This window comes from Poecilia mexicana, unplaced genomic scaffold (assembly GCF_051168715.1).
Source record: "Poecilia mexicana isolate PSO_F unplaced genomic scaffold, ASM5116871v1 scaffold_9, whole genome shotgun sequence".
NCBI lineage: Eukaryota > Metazoa > Chordata > Actinopteri > Cyprinodontiformes > Poeciliidae > Poecilia > Poecilia mexicana.
This window is the reverse complement of record NW_028263378.1, coordinates 5,604,501-5,630,136: the sequence shown is the minus strand read 5'-3', so window position 1 is coordinate 5,630,136 and position 25,636 is coordinate 5,604,501. Positions and strand designations below refer to the sequence as shown.

At 34.5% G+C, this 25,636-nt stretch overlaps 1 protein-coding gene across 1 annotated transcript in view; it reads right to left on the bottom strand.

Annotated features, from left to right (window-relative positions):
• The window catches only part of ksr2 (kinase suppressor of ras 2), a 93,025-nt gene extending 67,645 nt beyond the window's left edge, over positions 1-25,380 (bottom strand). Inside the window, exons 1-3 of the mRNA XM_088008444.1 lie at positions 25,207-25,380; positions 10,993-11,133; positions 9,364-9,514 (exon numbers count right to left, since the gene is read on the bottom strand). Of these exons, the coding sequence (XP_087864570.1) occupies positions 9,364-9,514; positions 10,993-11,133; positions 25,207-25,380 (466 nt within the window). The remainder of the gene's footprint in view (positions 1-9,363; positions 9,515-10,992; positions 11,134-25,206) is intronic.
• Between the last annotated feature and the right edge of the window lie 256 nt (positions 25,381-25,636).

The window sequence follows — 25,636 nt, the reverse complement described above, 5'->3', positions numbered from 1 at the left end:
TCAGTGTGACCACCTGAGAAACGCACTTGTGTTTGAACCCGACATCTCCTCTGAAAAACGTATAAAGATGGAGAGAAAAGATGAGGGCCTGATAGAGTGCTCATCCAGAGATGCAGAGAGAATTGTGGCTTCTTTCTTAGCAGAGATATACCCGTCGCAGGCCACTGGGAGATGTAAAAGTTCAACTTGATGCCACATGAACATTAATCGACTCCAATAAAAAAGTTCACAAAATCGAAGCTGACATCACAGATGGGAGGCAGCAGGAAGATGATTGAATGTGGGCTGGTTGAAAGGTGTTTAATGACTGACGTTCGAGGTGGCAATTAGTGTGGTGCCTTTCAAAATTAAGTTGTTTCTGGGAATGTTGACCGATCACCTTTGATTTGAGTTATGAGCTTCCCTTTGGTAATTATAGTCTTGCATGCGGCTGCCTCTCTTTACTGCTACTTCTGACAGTTCTCGTTAGATGATACCCAGGCGAAATTTCTCTGCAAGAGAAGCAGAGAGCTTGACTCTACCTCGTGAAACTGTTGCCTCACATAATGAGTCAATTCATGGAGAACATTAGTATCTTAGCAACTGCCTCAGGAAAATACTGTCAGGGCTTGTGAATGTATTCTGTCACATAGTTTCACCTGAGCAAAGGACTGTGGCTAACTAAAAACAGTTTGATGATAAATGAAAGGAAGAAGGCACACCAAGCACAACCCCTTTGAGAACTGCAATCTAACTTGTTAGTCATTTTCACAAGTACATTTCAGAAGTTTCATCTTTGCAAAGCTTTGATCTTAAAAGTACCTATCTATACTTTAGAATTTATTAGAACTTCAGAGAGCTGATATTAGTAATACCAGGACTATAGTCTACCCTGCTATTCTCTAATGTTTCTTTGAAACCTCGTGAGTGTTTCAAATGGACTCCAAAAAAAGATAAGAAATCATGCTTCACCACTTAAAGGGTTCAGCTTCTCCAAAACAGGATGACCATGTGATACAAAAGCAATATCCAGTCATGAAGGCCATTTGTATAATAGTATGCGTCATCATGTTTTTAGTACATAGTTTTTAGTAGTTGCAATAACAATATGTTCATGATGATAATTGGCAATGATCTCTGTTGCACAAGAAAAAGTTTTTTGTTTATTTTGTTTTGCTACAGTACAATGCTTTAGGGATTTCTATTTGTTTAGGTTCTCAGTGGCAGTGTATGCACTTAGTGATGCTGTGGTGTTGGCTGGAGGAAGATTCAGACTCAACAGCTTAAAAAGCTTAGAGGAAAATCTGTAGGAAAGAACTGCACCACTGCTTTCCCTGCTAATTGTCCATCCCTATCATAACAAGATTAATTATTTACAGCTGCAAGCTCACTGAGCATGCATAGATGCACGTTGGACAGACATTATTGTTGATCAAGGAGTACACTTGCATTTGCTATATATTGCTGACACCTGCTCCTTCTACGTTAAGAGATGTGACACACTCTTATACACTTTATATAAATGAAACTAATAAAATTGCGTTACATGGTATATGTCAACTAGAACACAAAACATCAACATATTTTAGATATTGCAAATGTTAAGAATACAATGTTAAAGCTTAGAAATTGCCATTGTAAAAGCTTTGAAATTTGCTCGGTATGTACTTTGGTTGGGGAGTTGGTGTCTTTCTAGGTAATTGAATTGACTGGAGGTTTGCTTGGCTGGTTGGTTCTTTGGTTGATTGGGAATTTGATAAACTGGTAGTTTGACTGGTTGGTTGGTAGTTAGGTGGTTTGGTTCACACTCAGGCTGACTGGTTTGGGTAGCTGGTTAGTTGATTGACTTATTTATTGTTGTGGATAGTTAATTGATTTGTCTGCTCAAGAAATAATTTTTGTTGAGCTTTGAGTTAACATAACATCCATATTACTGTGAAAATGCAAAATAAAACATAAAATCTGGAAGAATTATAGATGCAAACTATTAGTTCCTCTTCATACTGTTTCACTTTATCTAGCAAATATGTGACAATTATTCACTTAACATACTATCAACTAGACTGACATGTAGTTTGGCATTTAAAAGGTTTCTATTGGACCACTGGACTGTGACTTTAACAGTTTGCTCAAGCTTATTGTCACTGTGAATGATGAAACTCAGTCGCAGTCTCATTCCTTAAACTCTGAAAGATTTTCTGAGCACCATCAATAGAAAAATGTCTTCACAGCGTTTTGCTGACATGTTTCATTGTAGAGATGGGGTAATAGGTTTTCCTCAGCATGTTGGTCAAAAAGTTCATTTTAAACCCTATCCTACCGAAGTACATATGTACACTGATGGCAGACACTCCATCAGTTTTGATGTTTTGCTTCTCATTTAGGGTTAACCTATCCCCACTTTAATTTACATCTGTCATTGTGAGGAGTAAAATATGTACGAACAATGAAAATCAATTTGTCCACATCACTATTCTTTAAATTTGAGATTTCAACACTTTTATGTTAAGGTTGCTAAATTTATGCGTGATGAGATGTGCCTCAACGCTGGTGACATTGTGTTGCATTGACTGATTGATGCATGGGCAATAGATGCTCTTCTTCTATTCTGATTTGATTGAAAGCAAATCAGAATCAGTACCTCACTAGTCATAAACCTCAGGAGATGTCACTCTGAACCAATCATTGTATTCAGATTTGTTGAAGGGATAAACCTAAAACCTGAAAGGCGGAAACTCTGGAGACTGGAGTTGGAAACGCTGATTTATGCCTCTTTTGCTTTTGCTGTTGTTGTATCTTGTGTTATGACAGGTTAATTGGGAAGCTTTTATTTCAGTTTTTGGCTATAGACCTAATTGGTATTCTGATATCTAGTCTTTATTTTTATCGTTTTCACTGCCTAAGTCTGATCAGCAGAAGGTTGTTATCCCTGACCTGCTCAACCCAGGCCATGCATTCTGTTTGATTCATTTTGCTTATGTTGTAGATGGACATCCACTAACACACATTCATTCAGCATGTCTTAGTTAGTTGTATATCCTAATTAACCCAAATTAATTGCTGAGTTACAGATTAAAAATTCCAACTCACAGAAACTAGATTTTAAATTGACAATTTGATGCTTTTTATCTTACCTAAACCAACATGATGTCCACATCACAGTTAGCTCCAAAGGATGCACCTGAACCATTTAGATTTTTTTTTTCTTTTTTTGCTCTGCCGTCATTAATACATAAAGCACATCCCATCATCATAATCGGTACTAATTTAACTTGCAGCAAGGCATTGGTAAAAGCAGATAACAGCCTCATAATTGGACTAATTACCTCCAGATATGTTGCTTCTTTTGGCTAAATGGCAGTGAAATGCCACAGTGACGGGTCCTTCTGGCTGCCATTGTAAACAGGATTTAGTGAAAAGGGCAAGGGCTGTGTTCAATAAATTCAGTGACCCTTTTTAATCTCCACTCTTTTGAGTGGATCGGTTTGTTGAATGTTCTCGCAGTGTAATCACTGGGACTCAAAGTTGGGCCCTGCTAATTAGCTAACAGTCAATAGAGACCACCTGGGTGCTCAGGAAGACAATTGTTAGTGGTCAATTACTTCTTTCAGTCGTTTTCTTTCTCTACTCTATCTGGGCTTTTTCTTCTCTACAAGACGACATGAGTCTCCCTTACCTGCTGTTGTCATCACTTATTTCTTGCGTTGTGCGATTCTACGTCTCACCGTCCCTTTGAGTTTACATCTCCAAACTCCTTTCCTCGTGTACTCTGTTCCTCTGTCTGTATTTATTTCTCTCTTTTTTCTTTTTTTGGTGACGGCATTTGAAGCAAAGTAGATGTTTGTATGTACACAACGCATTGGGACGTTACTTTCAATAATCCAAGATTACAGAGCAAACACAGAACAGAGCTGCCATGCTAAGAAAAGATCAACGCTAACCTTGATCAACAGAAGACAAATATTCTAGAAACTACTCATGTATTTTTGTCTGAGAGTATTTTTGTGTGTAGATTTGTCTCCAGGGGTAGACTGATAATGTGTACATAATGCGGCACAAAGAATTGGCCTGGCTGCCTCCAAATTGTATGACTCATCCTTATTGTAACTCAGGAGAGCTTGTAGTTCTTTTTTTGCATCAGTTTCTATCCTCCATTATTACACTAAAAAGCAACATAGTCACTTATTTTGCTTTTTTAGCAGATGGATACAATGCATACAGCAGTCGACAATGTTCTGGTCTGCCAATTTTTATGATTCAAATGAATCATAACCTTAAGGAAAAGATGTATTAAAAAGCAAAAGCGTCAGCACTTATCTGTAAATCCTGCTGCCATTGTAAACATTCAAAATGCTTGAATATGTGTATTTCTGCCCCTTAAGCCCTAAGGGTGGAAAGGGTTTTGTAAACATGCAAAAATAAATCACTAATAGCCTCACAGTTATCAGATTAAAGTGCAAACTTTTGGTACCTCTGTAAAGGTAAGACATCAAAGAATAGTTTCCTGGTGTCAGTAGTATTGTTATAAATAAACATTGCAAAACATCACTAAAATATTATTTATTTATTTATTTATTTATTTATTTATTTATTTATTTCGAACAGACTTTAAAACAATCAAAAATAAAATAAAATAGAATTAAACAAACTTAAGAAATAAAATATGAAACAAATTATTATGCCCATGTGACATGCAAAATTTTTTTTTTTTTTTGTATTTTCTGTTCGAAAAGGAGCAGGTAGAAGATACATCTTATAATGTCCTGCCCCTTTCCTACTTGTCAATGTATTTTCAATGAACTGTCATAACATCAGAAAGAGAAATTTTTCCATTTTCCATCATGTATAACTATACAAAATTATTTTAAGTACTATTTATATCATCAATTACATTATAGCCTATTGGATATTAAACATCTTATACAGCATATTTTGAAATGAGCTCTGCTTTAATCAGCTTTTTAAATTGGTTTACATTTGTAATTTGTTTTAACTCATCATTCAATCCATTCCAGACATTTACTCCACACACAGATAAACAAAAACTCTTCCTGGTTGTTCTAATATGTTGTTTTTTAAAATATCCTTCACCTCTTAGATAATAACCACCCTCTCTGTCAGCAAACATTTCCTGTATACTGTGTGGAAGTTTTTGATGTCTGACCTTAAACATGAATTGTGTAGTTTTAAATATTACCAGGTCCCAGAATTTCAGTATATTTGATTTAATAAATAACTGGTTTGTGTGTTCCCAGTATCCCACTTTATGTAATATTCGGATGGATTGTTTTTGTAAGAGGTATAATGGCTGTAAATTTGTTTTGTATGTATTCCCCCAGACTTCCACACAATATGTCAGATGTGGTGCAATGAGTGTGTTATATAGAATAAACAAAGATTTATAGTCTAGTACGAAGTTAATTCTTCTTATAACAGCAACACTCTTGGCTATTTTAGATTTTACTTGTCCGATGTGTGGTTTCCAGCTGAATTTATTATCTAATATGACACCCAAGAATTTTATTTCATTTACTTCTTCTAAATTAACACTGTCAATTGATATTTTAATTGGATTATTTTCCTGTTTTTTATTGTTTCCGAATATCATAAATTTGGTTTTATCTAAATTTACAAATAATTTATTGTTTTTGAGCCAATGCTGTAATTTTTCTATTTCTGTGTTGATCACTTTAGAGAGTTGTTGAATGTTTTCTCCGGTACAGAAGATACTTGTATCATCTGCAAATATAATGTATTTTATAAGATTTGATATTTTGACTATGTCATTTATATACAAAATGAACAATTTGGGTCCCAAAACTGATCCCTGCGGAACTCCACAAGTTATGTTGAGTAAGTCTGATTTCTGACCATCTAATTCTACAAATTGTTTCCTTTCTCCAATGTAGCTCCTAATCCAGTTTAATGGCACCCCTCTAATGCCATACCTTTCCAGTTTTTTTAATAACATGTCATGATTGATGGTATCAAAAGCTTTTTTGAGATCCAAAAATACACCAATTGCAAATTTCTTTTTATCCATATTGTCTATAATTTCTTCTGTTAATGCCATCAGTGCCATCGAAGTTGATCTTTTTTCTCTAAAACCATACTGACAATCAGTCAGAATGTTTTGCTTTTCAATGAAATTATCTAACCTTTTACTAAAAACTTTTTCTAGTATTTTTGAAAATTGACAGAGAAGAGACACTGTTCTATAGTTACTAATTATATTCTTATCTCCATTCTTATCTCCATATTTTTCACGCAAAAAAGTAGTTTAGACTTTTAAATCTACATGTTGGGTAAAAGTTCACCAAATTTGGACTCACTCAGTTGAAAAATATAGTGTTTTATAAATGTCCCAGATGGAGAGGTCCTTTGGAGACATTTATGCAAAAATGTCTCCAAACTGTGCCAAATGTGTTTTTCACATTTGGCACAGTTTGACTCCTGGGAATTTCTTTAAATGAAATCACTGATTACCATTGAATGACACTTAGTACATATAATATAACCATTGGTCATGACATTTATCCCATTTACATGCAAAATGTACCATTGTGCACAGTATAATATATATAATACTAATGAACTGAATGCTATTACTTTGACTCCAACTGGAAAATCTTTATAGAAATGCAGTAAAACAGTAAAAAATAACTTTTTGAAGTATAGCTAACAAAGACAAATAATAGTAATTACATCAAAATTAGGAGTGTTTTACTACAAAGTAATGAACAAATAAATATGAAATCCTTACTAGTAAAAAATCATATTTTCAGTAAAACATAAATAAATCAATAAATTAATTAATTAATTAATGAATCAAAACATCGAATATTTCGAGTGAAGTTGCAGGGAAAAAAACCTACACATCACCGCAGGGTCGCAACTACATTTTATTCAGGCGGATGTGAAGACAAAGATCGGCGCCCAGTAATGTTACTTAACCTCATGTTAATTTATGCAGATGCTCAATAGACACTGATGAAGATTCACTCACCTTATGATGTTTTTTATTTTTAGACTTTTATTACTTTCCAGGTCTGCCAAAAATTGTAAAGGACATCATAGATTTTCCTTCAATGACTTCAGGAGTCAATAGGTTTTTAAGATGTGCAATATGATGCAATTAGAGTGTTTTGTGTTCTAGTTACAATTAGACAGAATTTTGATCAGATACATTTTCTTTTCTGTTTTCATTTCTGAAAATCCCTCTTAAAACTTGACTATTTTGGATTACATTGAATAATAAAGAACTTAAATCCAAAATCCCAGCATGACATGAGATGAGATCAGAACAGACAACTCAAAATCAGCAGGGAAGACCAGAGCCATCCCACTGACATCAAAGTGTTTCAGTCACAAAGAGTCAAGACTTACAACAAACTAGCCAATACATTAGCGTCTCTGCTACATGATAAAGCTTCTTCAGGGAGAAAAACACTGGAATTATGCGTGGGCTTTGCTGCAACTCATCTTTAAGATGAGCTCTAGGTTTCATTTTTAATCCTCAATCTATTGAGGTTGATAGTTGTCAAAATAAAATAAAATCCAACAACCTAAAATTAAAATTCTACTATTTTCCCTATATCACATTGTGGCTGTTTCAGTTAAATTTCCTCTGTTGGCAGGGGAACTACATTTATTTTTGGGAGAACTTATGCTTATGCAGTTTCTTTCAAACATTTGAACAATTTTTAGACTGAGTCTGAACTCATTTTACTCTTGATGTTTTGAGATCTACAGGTTATTGAGGTGGGAATGATGTTTATCTGTTATTACAACTGAATGGCCTCCCTACAACTATGACTAAAGTAGATGCTGTATTGGTTGTGTAAAAAAATTCAAAGGCATGTAGCTGATATTCTGTTTCAGGGAAATTCAGTATTACTGCCTCCCTGTTTGTGTTACTTTCTCTCTGATTTACAATTTTGCTTTTGACAGATGGAAAAGGAAAGTCAGTTTTTTGTTTCTCAAATATCTCTTGCAGTCTAATACAAGCAGCAACCTGCCTGTTTTTTAAGAAATTTATCAAATATAAAGTTTGACCCAGTAACAGGGGAATTATATTTCTTTCAGATTTTTTGAAATGTTGTAAATAGAGCAACACAATTTCCCATCTGTTTCAGATTTTTCTTGGATATTATCAACAGATTTCTTAGAAAATGCATTCGCTTCTGTTTTGCTGAAATAAAAGTGTCAGAAAGTTGGATGACGCAGAATACAAGCTCCTCAAATGACGGTTTAAATATTTTCCAACCGAGAACCAACAACCACAGGCAGTGCTATGTCTGTGGTATCTACAGTTATGTTAAACCTCGTTTAATGAAATACTCTCTCAGCAGAGTGATTAATGGAAAGCTGAAGGACAAAAACTTACATCTTAATTTGAATTCTATGTGAAAGGACGGAGGGATCAGAGAGAAAAGAAGTTATTCAAACCACCAACACGGTTCCGTTTCAGTGATGCTCTACTGCCCCCTTCTTGTTAATGTTTGTCATTGCAAGTCTTGGTTTCTTCACTAGCAATATATGGTCTTTTAAAGCCATCTGGTGGGGAGCAATGGTAATGCATCTGAGGAACTTGTGGAAAAATCTCAACTGAAATATTGAACATTCTCCTCTGAAGCTCTGTTTACATACATATTCTCCTGATCAAAACCATGAGAATAAGGAATTTGCTGGATGATAACCAGATTTTAAAAAGATCTTCAAATAGCTAAATAAAAAAAATCATGAAGAAAATATTGTGGAGTTATTTTAATCTGCATTTAAACTCAAAGCTGCTGTTACTTAGCCAATAAAGTTTACTAAAAAGTCAGTACATCATAGTATACAATACATTATTATTATTTTTTGTTTGTTTTTTGTTTTGTTTTTTTTTGTTTTTTTGTCAGGCACTCACACTGTCATAACAGTAGCAAAGACAAAAGGACTTTTTTCCCCATCTAAACATTTGAATCTGGATCACTGTAAACATTTTTCATTGTTATTAGATGTATTTCCTAGTAACCCAGACTTCCATTTTTTTTTTAATTTTGTTTAAAACAAAATCAATTTGTAACATATTAAATCAGCACAACTTTTTAATTTTTTTTACATAGGGTTATATTGCTGCTTAAATTTGTCAGTCAGAACTTTTACAAGTTTTTGATGATACCTGTATAACAGGTTACCACAATATAGAGTAATAGTAAAAGTGTGACACTTCTTTACAAAAGCTGGGGGGGGGGAAATAATTTCAATCTGCTCTGTTTTTAGCTCAAAGAATATTTGAGATTAAGGAAAAAAGGAGATTAAAAATCCATGCAACTGTTGTAAAGAGAACATTATATTATAAGAGATTTACGTCTCTGTGTCAGCAGAGCGGACTCTTACCAAGTTGGTGGGCCTTTCTGAGGCAGGAGAGGGAAGCATTAAGTCGGGCACATTCATCTTCGTTGGCACCAAACTTCTGCAACAGCTCACACACCTGCTCCTCACTCATCTCCAGTAGGCCTTCTAGATTAACCTCACCCGCATTCATTTCCTGAAAAGCATGCACACAACAGACACACAGTACCGTTGGTGTTTACCACAATGTACAGAAATTACAAAAACAGCACCTTTATACACCACAACAAGATTTGTAAAGTGCCAGAAATGGGTCATAACGACGTGTTCTTTGCTCCTTCTGGGGCCCAAACTTGAAAAGTCGGCTAAGGCTGGGAAGAACTGCAAAACTCCTGGTTCTTTTTCATTATTTTTAGCAGATACATGTCTAATTTCCTATCAGACACTTCTTGGCTATATAAAAAATTCAATATAAATCACCAGGGTATTAATAGAATAATTTGTTGGAGAAAAAAAGTCCTGGACATTTGCAGTTTTTCTTAGTCACTTTGGTGCATTTCTCACATCACTTAGCATTCGCACAATAGCCGTCCATTTCTCAAAACAATACAAACTGCAAAAATCCCCACTGATAATCTGCAAAAGCATTTCACTTGCTCAAAATGGATAGTTCATGTCTTATGTTAACAGTGTCAGTGTCATCAAAATGAAAGTTTCTGACTCCATCATTTATAAAATAATCAAATAGCTTTGTCAAATCTATTATCAGTTTACTAAGTGTTTTTTAATGAAAAACGGTCATATCTCAGTGACACCATCTGAAATCCAGTTACAGCTTTTCTTGATTGCTTTCATGCAACTATATTTTCAAAATAGTTGTAGTACAGAAAATACTGCAAATGTAAATTGAAATATAATCTGTAAGAGACTAAAAAATTAAGAAAATAAAAATATAATGTCTTACAGTATAAAAATACACACTATTGATACTCAGTTCACCTGAGAGAAGCTGATCACTTTTGGACATTTTCAGGATAAACTGATAAAGAAATGTATAAAATTTGCTTGAGAGATTTTAACAACTAGCTCAGCATTTTTGAATGCAATTTCTAAAGCAATGAAATAAAGAGTAATAGTTTTATACTACAACTCAGCATTCAGTACAGTTCTTTTTGGCTGATATCATATTAGCAAGTGATAATGTAAAACAATTTATTTGGAAAAAAATTAGAATCTGCTACTATAATGAGCACAAATTACTATATATATTGTGGAGGTTGAAGTAGCAGCTATCATCATTTTTATTCTTATCAAATAAATGCACCAAAGCAATTGAGAACAACTTTGGAATTACTTATTTAGACTTTACATATTAAAAAAATACTTTAAGATACTTTAAAATAAAATTAAAAACAGATTGGAAAAAACATCAACCTTAAAATCTAATACATTCTTAAATGCACAAATGACTTAGACAGCGAAGTCATTCCTTCCTGCATCAGAATTGTACAAATTGAGGACAAATTGCTGTATCTATCAAAATGAAATGTATTGGGGAAAAACATATGTATGTATAAAGCATTTCCTTTGAGTTTTCTACTGTATGTGTGGCTTTTATTGGTCTCTCAATGTTTCATGTGGGGAGAAATGAAACGACAGAGAACTACACATCACCTCTGCGACCTCCTTCCTTAAGTTGACAATGCGGAACCAGTGGTCGAGGCGAGGGAAGTCTTCCAGCTCTGCACTGCGCTCCTCTAAGGCCACTTTGCACTTGCAGGACAGCTGGCGGCTGAAGTACTTCACCAACTTCCCCTGTTAAGGTCAAACACAGTTAGGAAAGTGATCCAAATCCATACAACATTTAAATACAACAAATTGTTCACTAAAGCGTTGTATATTGAGAATAAAAAAAATTCTAAATAGGTGAAAACAGACATTAAACACTGGTTGACAGCACAACTCACACAAAAGAACAATTTAAGGGAAAATTTAAGACAAGACATTGAAAGAGCCTGTAGAGAGAACCCGTTTCATAAACTGTAAGAGCTTCAGCTTCATCTCTGGGAGCAGCTGGTCAGCTGACCTTAGAGACCGAGTTGGAGAGAACAGATGAAGCAGACAGGGTGGAGGAAGGTTATCAAGACTCTTCAAAACAACTCAAAGAATTCAAAACTCAATTGTGTAGCAGATTGACAGTAAACGAAAACAGGCAGAACAGGAGTGACATGAAATCATCAGTGTGATCAAGCAGAAAGATTAACTGGTTGCAGGGAGAGAATACAAGGTTCTACGAAATGATGCAAACACTAAAGAATAACTAGACACAAGAAAGAATTAAACTAGAGAAAGAAGGAATAACTAGACCCAAGAAAGAATTAAACTAGAGAAAGAAGGAATAACTAGACCCAAGAAAGAATTAGAGAAAGAAGGAATAACTAGACCCAAGAAAGAATTAAACTAGAGAAAGAAGGAATAACTAGACCCAAGAAAGAATTAGAGAAAGAAGGAATAACTAGACCCAAGAAAGAATTAGAGAAAGAAGGAATAACTAGACCCAAGAAAGAATTAAACTAGAGAAAGAAGGAATAACTAGACACAAGAAATAAACATAATAAACCAGAAACACTAAGAAAAGACTAAACCAAAGTAAAACAGAAATTAGAGAAAAGGAACCCAGCATCCTGACAAATATACCATTAAAAACACTGTAAGGATCAGTTGTATAGTGCTGGAGAGAATATGTTGTTTCTGAAAAATATGATGGAATAATTACTTAAAAGTATTTTTATTTTTCAGTTAACAATCCTCTGATAAATATTCCAACTTTTAACAAAATGATGTTGTCTTATCCACATTGTCATTAGAATCAACTTTATTGGTCATGTTTGAGCACAAACAGGAAATTTAACTTCAGTTCTACTTTGCTCACAATGCACAGACATTTTATACATAAATATATAAACTTGGTTAAAATTTAAACAGGATTCTGATGCTGTGTGTTTTGGTTTTGTCCTGATTGGAGCCAAACTGCCACCATAGTATAAAGTTTTTCACAGCCTGTAACAGGTTTTCTTCTAGCTCCATATTTATTTCTTTGCATCTTCCTTCAACCCTGACTCTGCGTCTCTATCCAGCATGATGCAGCTATAAGCTTAGAGCATGTGCAGTGTTCATTTTCTTGTTAATGTGTAGGTCAGAAAGTTTAATTTTGGTGTCATTTGACCAAAGTACTTTGTGTTTGCTGTGGCCCAAACATGGCAAACTGCCACAGAGATTGTTATGACTTTCTTTCAACAATAGCTTTCTTCTTATTCTAATGTCATTTAAAAGTTGTCCTGTCAATAAGTTCTCCCACCAACAAACCACTGAGGCCTTCACAGAACAGATTTATTTTCACTGAGATTTAATTCAACACATGTAAACTCTAGTTAAAATGGGCTTAATAGACTCAACAGTTCTCTATTTTCAAAATAGAAATATGACAGACATGTATCTTTCTCTCTGTTACAAAATTAGGCTCTATTTTGTGTTGGTCCGTCACATAAATTCAGTGAAATGTACTAAAGATTGTGGTTGTGATACAGGAAAAACTGTGAATTATATAACAATATGAAAATAGAATGAATCCACAAGAAAATCATAAGGAGTCTTTTATTTTTTACTGATTCTGTATCTTTTAATACAAAATTAGAAAATAGAAACAAATTTTAAGTTGGAATGTAATGGAAGCACAGGCTTCAGAGTAACAGTTTCCCCTAGTGGTGATAGATTAAAATTGCAACCTGTCAAAATAGAACCTTTCCATATAAAACATTGAATAGAGTTGAATTCTTTTATTCTAGAACATTTTATTTCCCTGGAAATTTTCTTCAGTGACTTTTGTAATTACTGGTGTGGTTAACCTTTATGTTATTTGTTGATATTTTCTCCTCAGAAGACACATGTACAGTCAAATATGAAAAACAGCAAAACGTACTGCAACCAAGGAGCACATTTTTAATAAAGTAACATTTACTGTTTTAAAGGTTTTATATGTAATACTGTCATTTTGCTTTTATTAAAAACGGTTACATACTGTACATGGGGCAAAACAAATCTATTATGTTTTAAGAGGCAGGTGAGTTTGAGAGAAAAAACTGATCAAGATTTTTTATATATGTTTTCTGTTCTTTCCTAAATTAATTATTAGAAAATGTTTGAGATTAAAAATACAAATGTCTTAAACATGTGAAGGTACGGCTGTAATGTGCTGCAAGAGCAAATTCACATGTTAGAAAAGAACATACTGAAAAGGATCTTAAATACCTGAAATCCTGCAGCCAAAATGTTTTTTGGCTGCAGGATTTTGAGCATAACTCAGTAATGATATAACAAATAATTCAATTGAAAAACCTTACCTCAGTCAAAACTAAAAAAATGGGTAACACTTTATTTGAAGGGATTGAATAAGACTGTCATGACACTGTCATAAACATGACATAACGCCTGTCATGAACATGAATAAGCCTTCATGAATATTTATGACTGTTGTCATAAAGTGTCATTCGGTAAATTATGACACTTTTAATACAAAGTTGACATTATTCAAAATGTCTTTGTTATGACAACTTGACATTAACCAAGAAATCATTACTGATATAAATTTGTTATAAAAGTATTACTGATTGCACTTTAAAAATTAGATAACTTTATGTTATTAAAGGTAAAGTTTAAACAGTAATGATTTATTGGCTAATGTCAAGTTGTCATAACAAAGACATTTTGAATAATGTCAACTTTGTATTAAAAGTGTCATAATTTACCCAATGACGCTTTATGACAACAGTCATAAATATTCATGAAGGCTTATTCATGTTCATGACAGGTGTTATGTCATGTTTATGACAGTGTCATGACAGTCTTATTCAATCCCCTTCAAATAAAGTGTTACCAAATAATGTAATCATAATCTAACAGCAGAACATTAAAATAACAGATTTTTGTGGGCTTGTAATAATATGAGCATCCCACAATAAATATGCCCAACACATAGAGGCCATCAAGGAAACAAAATAATGTGAAATTATGTCATTAAAAAGTATTAGTATGCATAACTGCTCAATCAAAGGCAGATATGTACAATTTAAGAGAATGAAGGTTGTATTAAACCATTTATGTCACTTACATCCCCTCTGAAATGCTTCATTACAGCCAGCTGTCAGGAAACTACTTGTCCTGACTGAATGACGCAGTAGAAGCTCCTCACCACTGCTGAACCAGGACATATTAATGTCTTTGTTACTAAGGAGTTTTTGGTCTGATTGAAGACAATGGTGAGGGCCCACAGAGGGTGACGTGATGCTTGAGATTTAGATGATGCATGTGGATGGCCCAGTTCCAGAAGTACACCTACAAAATGACTGCTAGAAAATAGACATTGCTGGCCTACATCAGTGCATACCAAAGTAGAAACCAGTGGAGGAGGGACCAGCAAGTCACCTCTGAATGCAGAAAACCCTCCAGTAAAAGCTGCCCACGGCTGCTAACGCTCTGCCTGATAAGGCAGCTGCTCAGTCCACTCCTACAGAGAGACACAAATTTACCAAAAAACTCTTACTGTGGCTCTCACTCTTACCGTGCAAGAAAATTCCTTCTTAAAATGTATAGAACTGATTTTCTAAATATGTGTTCAAGTATCTGAACAGTACATTTTTTGGTTTTTCATTTCAGTCTAATGTCTTCTTGTTCATCACTCATTAAAGTCTGCACTCAGAAAAACAAGTAATTTAAATGCCATTAAGATAATTTAGCTATAAGTTGTTCGTTTTGTGTGGATTACAGAAATACAATTGATCTGATCTGACTAATTGTGGTCTGCAGTTAGTGGCACTGCTTGCACATTTGCTTAAGAAATTATGAAAAATTGATCTTTTTATTACATTCACATCATCTCACGCTGAATTTTTTTAAAATCTCATTTAAATTGATTGACAATAATTTGTATACAATGGGAATGGGAGTCTGCAGTCCAAAAAATACCAAACCACAACAGATTTGCTTTATTTTAAAAGGCATACGAATTACATGAAGAAAAATGAAATTAAAGGTCACCTCAAAATACACAAACTATCCACGTTTTATACAAGCTATGTCAGCACAGCCAAATTTAGACAAAAAAATACATTTGAAACATAATTTGCCCAAAGATCCTGGAGATTTAACTTGATTATGGTGCCTGGAAACTATTATTTAGCAAACTCTGATTTCCATGTTTCCCTGTGGTATATACATATAATGTGACAAAACAGGAAAAATCAGAGTGTAGAATGTGACTAAATTAGGTCAGTTGTGTGGTTTTAACAGATTTTACCTGCCAAACCTGCCAAGAACAGTCAAAACAATAAAATAATATAAACAACAGGGACTCTACCAGACAAAACTGGACAAAGACCCACGTTTATGATACCACCATGCATATATGGTAGAGAACTATTGCACAGGGTTGTATCTTGAACACATCCAAGAACACATACGGTAAACATGAGAACATGAAGAGTTTGCAGACCTGAGCGCAGTTAACTCAGCTGCTGTTCCCTTAAATCCTAGATTAAAGATGGTCTGAAGAACAGAAAAGTATGTGGAAAACAGATTAATTTAATGAAGGAATATGTTAGAAAAAGAGCTAAAAGGATGGGGTTTGATTCAAAAGTTGGAAATCACATTTTATTTGATCAAAAAACTGTTTTTCTTTGTTTTGTACCTGCTTTTTGTGCCACATAACCTTTTAAATGGCAGTATTTATGACATGAACAATGGTGGTTTCTGACACCTGTTAAATCTGCATTATTGTTACATTACAAAACTGTGCTGCAATTATAAAGCTCTGATAAGGCAACATGAAAACCAGAACTGATGGAACATACTGCACAGCATGTGTATAGACATAAGCTGCACTGACTTACAGGATAACAGCAACATGCCACAATTATCCACGGTTTTTGCACTTTATTATCTGTACCTTCTGTCTCTCCCGTTGCACACACAGATTTCTTCTGCCAGCAGCATCTTATAAATCATCCATTTACACACGTTTAGTGGCGAGAATGTGACTTTTACATTTGGCAGAATTGGCAATCTGGGAAAACCCTTGCTAAACAAGTTCATAAGTAGGATGATATCCAAGCAAATATCTCAAGAACCTATTTCTTGCTGCAAATATTCTCATGCTTGCAGCATCTTTTACATGTTTTGACATGGATAATAATGTGTTTCATATTAACTAGAGGTGAAGATGATGGTGAGAACAATGCATCTATTGCATTAACTAATGTCCTGCTTTTTTTTTATTAATAAATTGAAAAGTTAATTCAGTTTTGCTTTTTTAAATACAGCCCACACATGTCAGTCATTTTACATGCACCATATTTCTGTTAAAACTGGCTGAAGCTGATTGCTGATTTTCTACAACGATGCTGTTCCTTTAAGAAACAAATTAAATCTGTTCTCTGCAAGGAAATGAGCTACAGTGACCGCTCCACAACTGCCGTTCTGCTAATCCTGACAAACTGGAATGCTTAATGAATCTACAGCAGGCTGTCACTTCCACCGCAGCTTCAAACTATCTCTCCTACAGAGTTCCTACACACTTTTTCTTTTTAATCTATTTTATTTTATTCCCCATTTTACTTTTCAAAACTCAACACTATTCCAGATGTTTCTTCTTTTTCCGTTCATTTAAAAAACTTGAAAAGCAAAGTTTAGTATCAATTTATGGAAGACATTTCTTCTGTCATTCATGCTTGATGGACAGACATTTAGATAGATGGATCTGTGACTGAAAAAAGAAAAAATGCACGGATGAACATATAAACGGATGGACAGATATTTATACAACAATACAAAATTTAAATCGAAACATGAGGAACAAAGCCTTAAATATGTTATCGCAGAGGACTTCAACCAGGAGCATTAATCAGAAGAGGCCCATGCAGGAGGAAGTGCAAAGATCAATAAGTTAAACTCAAGCTGTCAACAAGACAAAAATTAATTGTGATCTCCACAAATAGAAGTAGCCATATGTCAGCCATTTTTTAAAGAAAATCAAAACAAGTACTGTTTAAGTTTGTCACAAATGATGTTGGAAACACATCAAACATAATCAGAAAATATGGCTCTAGACATAGACAGATTAAAATTTAGGCAATTTAATCTCGGAAAAAAGTAAAAATTATTCATACTGCTTGAGATTTAAATTTATTTTAGTCTAAGAAATAAGTATTATTTCCTATTAAAAAAATAAGAGACACACTAAAACAATGCAAAATTAGTTGTAGTAACAGTAGTAACAGCTTAAAAGAAATTATCTTGACATTCATTAAATGTGACATATTAAAAACAATTTATATCCTTCTTATCAAACTCAAGTTGGGACAAGAAACTTGTTAAAGTTAAAATACTACCTGGGGGTGAAGAACTATTCCAAGCATAAAATCACAACAAAAGACTTTAAGATTTGAGGTTACATTAGTGAAAATATGAATCCTCTGTTTCTCACACTGTCACTAACAAGGACAATGTAAACACTGTCTTTCTAATATAAAGTGTTTCAAGATAATGTAAAACTCATTCAGGTGTTTCCATACAGGATTTCTAGCATTAAAAGTTATTGGAAGATGTGTGGTGTAAGAGGAAATATTAAAATGGTTTGAAAAGGATATTCTGTTTTCTGCTCATCCAGTCTGGTCTCCATGAAATTGCTGTGATATTTGTGATTTTTTTCACTGCAACATTGTATGCCAACTGGTGATTTAATTTCTGCATGAAATCACATCAATTTCACAGAATTATAAGGAAATTGAGATCATGTGTTAAGTGTCATCCATCTGTCAGACCCTAGACAGAGCAAAAGTTCAAACTAATAAATGTACTATAATGTGATAGAAAAACTCCTTTAGCTTGCTAAGAAAGGAGCTACAACAGTTTCCAGTGTTGGGGGTGTGCAGTACACTTTTAGTCATACAAACCCCTAAGAGGACCATGTTCAGATTATCTCTCACGAAGAGAAACGTTTTTAAATGGAGCCTAAGCTGTTGAGTCTGTTTGTGGTGTAATTTAAAACTTGATTAACTGCCTTGTTGGTGTTGCTCGTATGTAATTAACTTCCAGAAGACTTTTACTTTTTATCCTATCTTCTTTAGTTGCGCCTCAAAAGTAAGGTACAAATAGGTTACTTGTTCTTTTGGTCTCGGTCAGACTGTACTTTATATGACCCTGTTTGCCTCAAGCAGAATGAACTTTTCATCCCCCTGAGCTACAATGCTCCAACTGTTCCTCCTAGCCTTTGTAAAAAAAAATCACCATGGTTCCACTTTGACCCTAAAAGTTTATCTGAAATTTATCTCTGCCAGGGTTTTGTCCACCTGACGGAACTGAATATGAATGAAGCATTGTTAGAACATTTGTCTTCTTGATTTCGTTGATTGTGCTAAGATGTGTAGAGTTGGTTCTGTGGTCAAAGAAACATGCCTGGAATTTTATCACGTAAATTTTTTGAAATTGAATAATTTGGAAAGTTGCCAGTGTTAGAGGTTTTTAGCTTTAGCAGTAGAGCAGACCACTTGATAAGAAGAAGAACTGAACTTGATGCACTCAGCAATGAACCATAAAAATATCCTAATCTAAGGCACAGCTTCATGGAATCAGATAAATAAGAAGCTTGCTCAGGTGACTCTCTCTTAAAGCACTGTTGTAAAAATGACTGTCACTCATGATGCTCCATCTTACATTTTGCTAGCAAGAGTGTAAATATCTCAAAGGAAATCCTGATAACCAGTATTTTTGTTTGTTGTTTGTTTTTCAGGCCTCCTATCAATCTTCCCTCACCTATGAACAAGACCTCAAGATACTCAGACTCCTGTTTTGCAACACCAAAATCCTATTTGGCTTTAATTTATGGATTAAAAATAATTATATCACATTTCTCCATCTGTATAGAAAGGTTCTTGTAAAAAATTTAGTATGTTAACTGTATTCCACATGTGTCTAAGGGATGCCACCAACAATGTGTAATTATGCTAATGGAAGCTAGTGTAACACATCAGACATCTAGGTGACAATGGAAACACTTTCGTGTTCAAAGAAAATGCTAAATATTGAGACTGATGACAAACATTTGGTATTTTTATGACAAAACCAGATATCATATCATGTATTTCCTCATACACACAGCTTTCCACACAATATTACTGACACCAAGAGGAAAATGTCCCTAAGAAGACATATAGAAAACAACTAAAGTGAAAATGTTGGTGACAAGGGCAGTGCATATGGACCAGAACAGTGCAAATGTCAACATATGCCTTGGGGCTAAACAGGCACATGAAGTCGCTGTAAAACAAACTTCTATGTATCTCCAGTTTTTCAGGGTAATTTCGATCAAAGTCCTTTCACAACATCATACATTTGTCTGTAAGATTATTAAAAATGTCATTCCCGAAAGCCAACATACTACAAACAATCTGCTATAAACTGGACAAGAGAAACGGAACAAAGTCACAATTAAGTCTCAGTTCTTTCCACTCAAAGTCAAATAGTGCAAGTCACAAAGTTGCAACTCTTTAAATTTGAAATTTAAGTTTTAAACAGACTTGAACAGATGTAAAATGTATTTGCAAAGTAATAGAAAAATATTTCTTAAATATTCTGAAAATATATATTTATCTGTAAGAAAAAGCAGCAAGTGCAACTAAGAAGGTGATGTAGTATTTTACAAAAAATATTAATCCAGTATTCCAAATGATGACAGAATAGTTTATTTTTAATTCTCTTCTTTTTTAAAACAAAGCTTTTCAATAGCTGTTTATTGTACAATTGGAATGTGGGTTGAACCCGATAGATGATTCAATTAACTTTTATTTTAAGATATTTTATAGTTATATTTCCACAAATGCATATATTTGCTCTTACTCAATCTTTACTCTTATTAAATTGTTATAATTTATTATTATTTTGTTTTTAAGTTGAGAACAACACTTTTACAAATGTTAATAAAAAGACATTCACCATTTGGACATGTTTTTCAGGCGTTGCTTTAGTTGTTCCTAAATCTTTGAAACGTGGGGGGACTGTAGTCTAAATTTAATAACAAAAGAGCTGTAGCCAACAACAGGATGTGACAGTCAAAAATTGTCACTGTGGGTGGAAATTATGTCAGTTTTCTTCTATGATTGACATAAACAGAATCTAAATGCGACCAAAGCTTTTTAGTTATTGTAAAATTCCTATTATTGCAAAAAATTTAAATTTCAAATTATTCTGCAACCTGGATAAAACAGCAATACATCAAGAACAAATTGTGTGTAATTTACACTTTAAGATATCTGTCACCAATTTAAATGTTCCTCACACTTAAAAAGACAAAAGAGAACATAGAAAGGACATCAGTCATCCTATACACACACACAAAGGAAACACAACAAATGGGGTACTCTATATATGAAAAAACTGAAAAGAAAAATGACCTCATATCAATAAAATATGAGGTCAAAAACTGTTCTCAGTTCTGAGAAACAACCAGCTGGCAAAACGAATGAATGAACTGCTAATCTAACATAATCTATGTTAATCTAACATATGGTAGATTAATATTTGACTATTTATAGTGAACACACAAAATATTTTGTAAAATGATTACTGAAATCACAATAGGTTTGGTTTTCTCAAAACTGGCAGTTTTGTTTGTTTGTTTGCTTAGTTGATTGGTTGGTTTGTCATTTCAGCTTTTATTTTATTTATTTATTTTGTAGTATGGACTTATTTTTCCCCAGTAGTAGCTAAAAAACAAACAAATGGGTCTTAATATCAGTAGTAAGATTATATATACTAAATTAAATTGTATTCAATTACCATCAGCAAATAATAACTGCAACTTTTGTTTAGCCTGTGTTGAGATGGCAAAATGCTAGATGAAGTTTTTGCCTAAATTTAGTTCTAACATCACAGTATTACAAAAAAACGACGACAACAACAACAACAAAAAAACACAAATAACAAAGAAAACAATTGAAAAGATCTCAGGATTTACATAAAAAAAGGCAACAGTCGTTCTCATGACTCGTGAACTCCAACTAGCAAGGCACAAGTCAGCTGCGGTTAGCACAACTTGGCATGGCTGCATTCAAGGTGAGGAAATCCTCACCCTTTGCAAATAGTTTTTGTGCAGTATTTTGAGAAAAAGGTTGAAGAAAATAAATGGGAACAGACTAGACAATACATTTCATAAGAATTAGAAGAAGCTGACAAGGCTAAAGTTGCCTTCATACTTGCAGCTTCACTTGTGGTTTATTAGCTAAAATATATGCACAGCTGGAACTTGAAGGTAATAATTTTACAATGCTGAATAATTCTTTAGAACACAGTTTATGATTTGTATCTCATACCAAAAACACAGAGCTAAAGATAAAACTTCTATCTTCCAGTTTACTGCCAATCTAAAGGGCTATTTCAAGAAATCTGCAAGGCATTTAATCATCTCTCATTTAAAATCTAAATGGCTCAAATTTAAACCAGATAGTAAAGTTATCTAGTTCATTTGTGCTGTTTACTTTTTTATTTTTTTGCATTAAGGCCACCAGGGGTACATTGTGTTCTGCTTCAAAAATAACTGCATCCCAAAATCAAACCTGGTATGGATTATGCTACATTGATTATAGACTACAAAACATCAGCTTCGATTGGTTTTAACTCCACTTTATTTAAAAAGATGTTCTTTTGAGAACTAGGACTTTCTGCTGAGCCACACTGAGTAGTCAAGTATAAAAGGTCAGACGCATGACCAAATTGAAAGTCTTCCAAATGTGTTTTTGAACCAGATGCTCCACATTCAAAGTTGCTCAACTTGAAAAATTTGTGAGTTTTGTAGCATAACTTTAAAGAAGAATTAAGATTACTATTACTGCAACAGGTTTGGAGAAATTTCCAAAACATTACTGTATTTAGCAAACCCATCAACAACACTTGACATGAACAGATTACATGTAAAGTAATTCATAAATCATAAATGTTTTGGACATACTTAAAGCTAACAAATAACTGGCTTTCATCAATGCCCTTTGCAGTCAGCAGAAATGTATGTCACATTAATGTGAGGCAGGAGGCCTGTGTCTCTATGTTGGAGCAAATATCTTCCTATTGAAACTCTTCACCTGTAAAACTTCGCAGGTAGTTTATACCCACGCATTAAAAAAAGAAAGTATTTTAAAACCTGATTTAGAACTGTCCATGCCTCTCACCCAAAAGTCACTAGAGATAGACCACAAAGAGTAGCAGGATGGATTGATGGATGGATACTATGCAAAATACTTTTAAAAATTAGAAAAAAAAGAGACTGTACGGGCAGATTTTACAACATAAGAAAAAAAAGTACTCTTATTGAAAGAAATATGCAACTGAGTATGACAACAACTTATAAAATGTACGTAGATGCCTGCATATTTGTGCCTAAAATCAACAACATTCTACTTACAAGAATATGGAATAGATGGGCAAGTAATTGCAGGGCTTTTATGGTTATAAAGTCCACAAATTAAGCTTTGTGAAATGCTTATTACTTGTCAGAATCCAATTTGCAACATACACCAATAAATGCCAGTCTAAGATACAGCAGATTAAGAAGTTTTAGGCAAAAAAAATTGATGTAGACAAGTTATGTCGTCTCAACACAAAATCAAGTATTTCCTACTAGGTCATACCTCCAAAATTAGTGACTTACAAAAAACAAATAAAAAAAACAATTGGTGTTACCCAATAATTCCTACAAAATAAATATAACTGAGGAAATTGTTTAATTTACAATCTACATTTTTAAGTGGATCTGATGGTTTACAAACTTTGATTTTGAGTTTCTATGAGACAGAAATATGATTACATTGCAGCTAAATGCCTGTTTCCTTTAGCTGCTCTCCAAAAGGAAAAACACAAGAGAACATGTAATTCAAGTAAGACAGACTAGCTGAGCATTGATCCCCATATCATATGTCAGGAAATTGCTACAAGCAAGCAGCTACTCAGCTAAATTTGTAAATACATTAAGAGCAATAATCCAAAAGTTTAAAACACATCAAACTGTGACATGCAAGAACCAAAGTTTATCTTGCCACAACATACAGTGAATATAATGGAGAATTAGATTAAAAATGTCCAAAATGTATTTATTTAGTAGCTGAAACGCATTGCATATCTGGTGTAGAATAGATGAATTTCTGGAAAAACACCTCATGCCCACTGTTCAGTACAGGAGAGAAGCTATGATTCTGCGGGCCTGTTTCTCTTGCAAAAGACTAGAGATCTTCTTATAGTTTCAAATAAACTGATAAACTCTTTAAAATAGCAGGAAACTTTACATTTCATTCTGCCCTTTGCCAGAAAGCCCTAAAATGCTCCAACATAAGATCTTTCACCATACTTGTGGTGAAATTAACAGAAATGCATCACCAGCCACAACATTAACTTTCCACCATAGTCGTCTCCGTCCCCTAAATTTAACAGAAAGCCAGTAACCTGATATGAAATATTATATGAGACTGTTATTGTCTTAAAACAGCTGAATAAAGTGTTACATTAGAATGTCGCTTTAGCTTAAATCTGTTTTACATGGGCTGTAAATAAATGTGTTTGCTGTTATATCAATAATAACTACATATTTAAATTCATTTGGAAAGTCATCCAGAGTCTAAGAAATGTTCTCAAGTTTGATCTTTTCTTTTTGTTGTGGCACAGACAGGTCAATCAATAGCATCTTTAAGAAAATATTTCAAAATGATCTGCCAAGGAAGATTGTGAGATAAGTGTAAGCTTAAATCCAACACCCATAATGCTTTGCCAGACACTCTGGGAACACGGTGAACATTTATCTTCACACTGTAGCCTGCCTGCTAAGTGCTGGCAGCACTCACTTAACAATGGTTCTCTTTTGTCTTGGAAAGCATTCCTCTTTCATCACCTCTATACTTAACAACTCAGACGTAACGCATCTCAATATGTTTGTGTGTATTGTAACATATTCCTGTGGGGATCAATGTGTGGCACTCTCAGGTGACTTTATGGCTGGCTATTTTTAGTGCCATATCTCAATTATAATCCAACTGGGACTGAGTGTGTTTTTGATGAAAGACACAGATTCTCGGTGCTGACTTCATGAACACCTCATTGCACTTAATAGTGTTTGTTTTAATCTCTTGAGACATCACCCAGAAACATTCTCACAGGTCCTTAATGCTGTGCGGTCCGCGGTGCTCCATGGTGAATTTTCCACTCACCTTATCGCACTTTATGACATGCTTTTTAACGTCCTTGTCATCACCGGCTGCTTTAAGTGGTCTCAAACAAAAAACATCGAGGTATTATGGGTATTACGTAACGCAATTTACGGAATACCCCACGGGCCAATTAAGGGATAACGATATTTTGTAACAAAGTCAGTAATCTGCCAGCCTTGCATAACGCCGGGGTCTGGATGCGCCGTGATACAGCAGATGCGCAGGCTGGCGTGCTGGTAATGGATTGTAAACACGGGCAGCCTATAGGCCTCGGCTGCCTTGCTTCAGATATTATTCTGATGGAGGAGAGCCACCTTCTCTCCCCGCCACCTGCAGAATGCGCAAGTCTCTAACAGCCCACTGCAGCCCCGTGGCCTCTTGATTTACTGCACCACACAAAAACAGATAGCAAAGAGGGCTTTGGCAGCAATCTTTGCATATTAATACAGTGACAGCACAATGCCATGTTGCCCCGCTGGAGGAAAAAAAAAAAAGAAGAAGAAACAAGTACATATAAATATGCAGAGTGGCCTAGAAATAGCACGGTGTGTTGATGGAGATGGAGGTACACTGGGGGGAAAACGGTGCTTACCTCCAGCGTTCGGATCTCTTTTTGTGTCAAGTCGTTGGATGTGGCACATTTGGTCCGTAAACCCTCCAAACTGGAAATGCTTATGTCTATCATGTTTTGCACCAACTCGCACTGCTGCAAGGCTTTCTGCAAACTCAGATGCTGCTCCTCGCTTTTTGTCATCTCCTCGTTCATAGTTTAGCGACCGATGGATGTTATATATTTTTTTTCCCTTTTTGCACTTAGAAAATAAACAAAGAAGTAAAATAGGAAGAGGGGAAAAAATAAGAATAATTCAAAAAAGAAATGTGGAGGAGCCCATGGAGCAGAGCAACCTGCAGAACGCCATGAAACGAGATGTTGCAGGTTTTTTATTTGAGCCGCGAGAGAGTCGACTCCATTGTAACAGTCCTCGTAGTTTCCTGCTGGATCATCAAGGTGTCTCTGGATG